Source organism: Sinocyclocheilus grahami, unplaced genomic scaffold (genome assembly GCF_001515645.1).
Source record: "Sinocyclocheilus grahami isolate Dianchi unplaced genomic scaffold, SAMN03320097.WGS_v1.1 scaffold1761.1, whole genome shotgun sequence".
Lineage (NCBI taxonomy): Eukaryota > Metazoa > Chordata > Actinopteri > Cypriniformes > Cyprinidae > Sinocyclocheilus > Sinocyclocheilus grahami.
The window spans coordinates 142,676-145,255 of record NW_015506940.1 but is presented as its reverse complement, the minus strand read 5'-3'; the positions used below and the strand labels follow the sequence as shown (position 1 = coordinate 145,255).

Sequence of the window (2,580 nt, the reverse complement as noted above, 5' to 3'; positions counted from 1 at the left end):
TATTTAATAGTGCTGCATGGACATTATATATATATATATATATATTTATTTATAGGTGAGGACCTACAGATATGTTACAGAAATTAGATATATTTCTTTAGATATTTTTCTTATGTATTTTTGCTTTCATCATGGACAAACACATGATTGTTTCTGGAAACTTGTTGAATTGCACCTGGTTAGCACGAAAGAATAAGATTAACATCGACATGCTTGATGCCTTATGAGGGAAACATTTTTCATTTAGATAAAACTGAACAATGAAGTCTATTTGAAATAGATCTTAAAAAGGTTTGTACTGGAGTCCAGGTGTTGTGTACACATGGTCCATGAGAAAGGACTGCAAAAACACAAGCACTGTTTTTAATGGGTGGAAAAAAACCTGGAGCAGCAACAGATCTCACATAATTGAAATTCTATCAGTGTTTTCACAGTCACTATCCAATCTGGAAAAAGATCATCACAAATTATTTTCTAACAAAACACATGGGTATGTTTATTATTAATAAAAGTGACATACAAAAACAACATTTAGACCTTATGAGAGAGCTGGGAATGGCTAGAGTCTTTATTATTGTTATCTTTTTCAAGGCTTTATGAAATTATATTTTAGTGTATGATTTCTAATTTCACGTTGTATCACTGTGATGAGTCTGTGAAGACTAAAAGCTATTTAGACATCTTTAAATTTCCTCACAGTATGTAAATTAGTGTCCTCTAAACATATTCAGAATAAATATCCTGTGAATCATCTACTTAACAATTTATTTACATCCCACTGCAAGCTTCTAGTCACACCTCTTCCTGACAGTCATGTTCACCATTGCTTAGCACTGTATAAGCAAAATAATCATAATCATAATCATAGAAGTGTGCAGGATATTATTTTTATTTGACCTGATTGTGTTCAGAAGTGCTTAACCAACATTATTTGAATTTGAAAGTACAAGCACAGACTCTTACTTTGGAAAGTGAGATTAAGATATGAAAGTGAATGACACCTGAAATGTATCAGATTTCCAGAACAATGAAAGAGCTGAGCCTCAAAATAGCATTAAGATAATGCAAAGATCAAAGTTCAGAGCAAGACAGGACTATATGACTCTTTGTGGACCACTGATGCTAAAGAATGCTTAGTGAGATAAGCACTCTTCTTTTGGCACAGGGAAGTATGTTTGCATATAAATGCTTGTAAATAATTTGAATAATGAGAGCTGAAGTATGCAATGGAAATTTAGCTTCACTACTGCAGTCTGTGATTTGTTTGTGATTTTAAATGATTTTCCCCATCCCAGTTTAATTTTTAGACACAATTATAAGTCCATAAGTTGATTGATTTCCCAGAGAAGAGTAAACATTGTTGCTCTTGTGGTGATATGAAAATATTAAACCAGTTTGAAAATAAAGATTATTTTTGCAACTCCATCTGGTGGTAGTTGCACAGAAAATGCACAGTTCAAATGAATAAATTTTTGAACAAATTTATGATTTTAATATTGTGAAAGTATAAAATTACTCAGACCTCTCTCTTTGTTTGTTCTGCAGGTAAAGGGGATATTGTTTTGGATAATGATGTTGTACTGACAAAAATGAAGCTCCTCAACAACGTCCCTGAGAAACTGCTTAATGTTGAGGATTCCATTTCAACCATCTCCATTTCGATGTCTGAGCAGGATAACACAGAACCTCTCCAAGCTGATGAGGTGATCTCTGTCCACAGCGCTGCTCCTGAGACCACTGTCCCTGAATCAAAAACAGACTATCTATCTTCTATTTTTACAAATTCTGAACTTCCAAGATTGTATAAATTTGAATCTGAGGACTCTGGGGTAGAAATGACTAGTGGAGCAACTTCTCCATCCACCCCAACTGGTTCAGAGCAAAGCTTTGTGGTCCACAGTAGGGAGTCTTCATGTGACTCTGGCAACCTGAACTCTCCTGTACCTGCTGACAATCCTCTTGAAGACAGTTCAGTCTTCTTAGAAACTGAACAAACGTCTTGTAAGTGTGCTAAACAAGACACTCTTACCATCCTGGGAGACAGAACAGAGGAAGAGAATGTTGATGATGATTTGATAGACATCACAGCAGATTCAGAGAGGTCCAAGGACAGAACCATGAGGAATACCATGGAGAACTGTAAAGATGCAATTGAAATCATGGCAGCACATGAGGAAATAACAGACACTGCAATGGCTGAGAACACAATATCAAGGAGCCAGTGTTCTATAGAAGCTTATGATGGCAAAACAGGATCTGAATTTCAGCAGCGGCCTTTGAGGAAAAGTACAACCAGCGACAGTCTGGATGAGTACATGGAAGAGTGCTGCAGGCTAAGTGAGGTAATCAACAGTTTACATGTCTTTTATTGTTATTTACTTGACGTCATAGTGTTACATCTGTTTTTATATAAACAACAATGGTCAGTCTTATTGCAAGCATTTAAATGTGATATAAACAAGAACATTATGCTGTTTTTCCTCACTTCTATGCATTACACAGCATTTATTGGAATGGGAGCATTATTAAAAATAAATCTTAATGAAAATCTATCAGAAACAAGGCATGCACTATAAAAAA

The 2,580-nt window shown here is 35.1% G+C and overlaps 1 protein-coding gene across 1 annotated transcript in view; it reads left to right on the top strand.

Annotated features, from left to right (window-relative positions):
- The window catches only part of LOC107572491 (uncharacterized), a 39,688-nt gene that overhangs the window by 4,080 nt on the left and 33,028 nt on the right, over positions 1–2,580 (top strand). Inside the window, exon 3 of the mRNA XM_016258915.1 lies at positions 1,546–2,352. Coding sequence (XP_016114401.1) covers positions 1,546–2,352 — 807 coding nt within the window. The remainder of the gene's footprint in view (positions 1–1,545; positions 2,353–2,580) is intronic.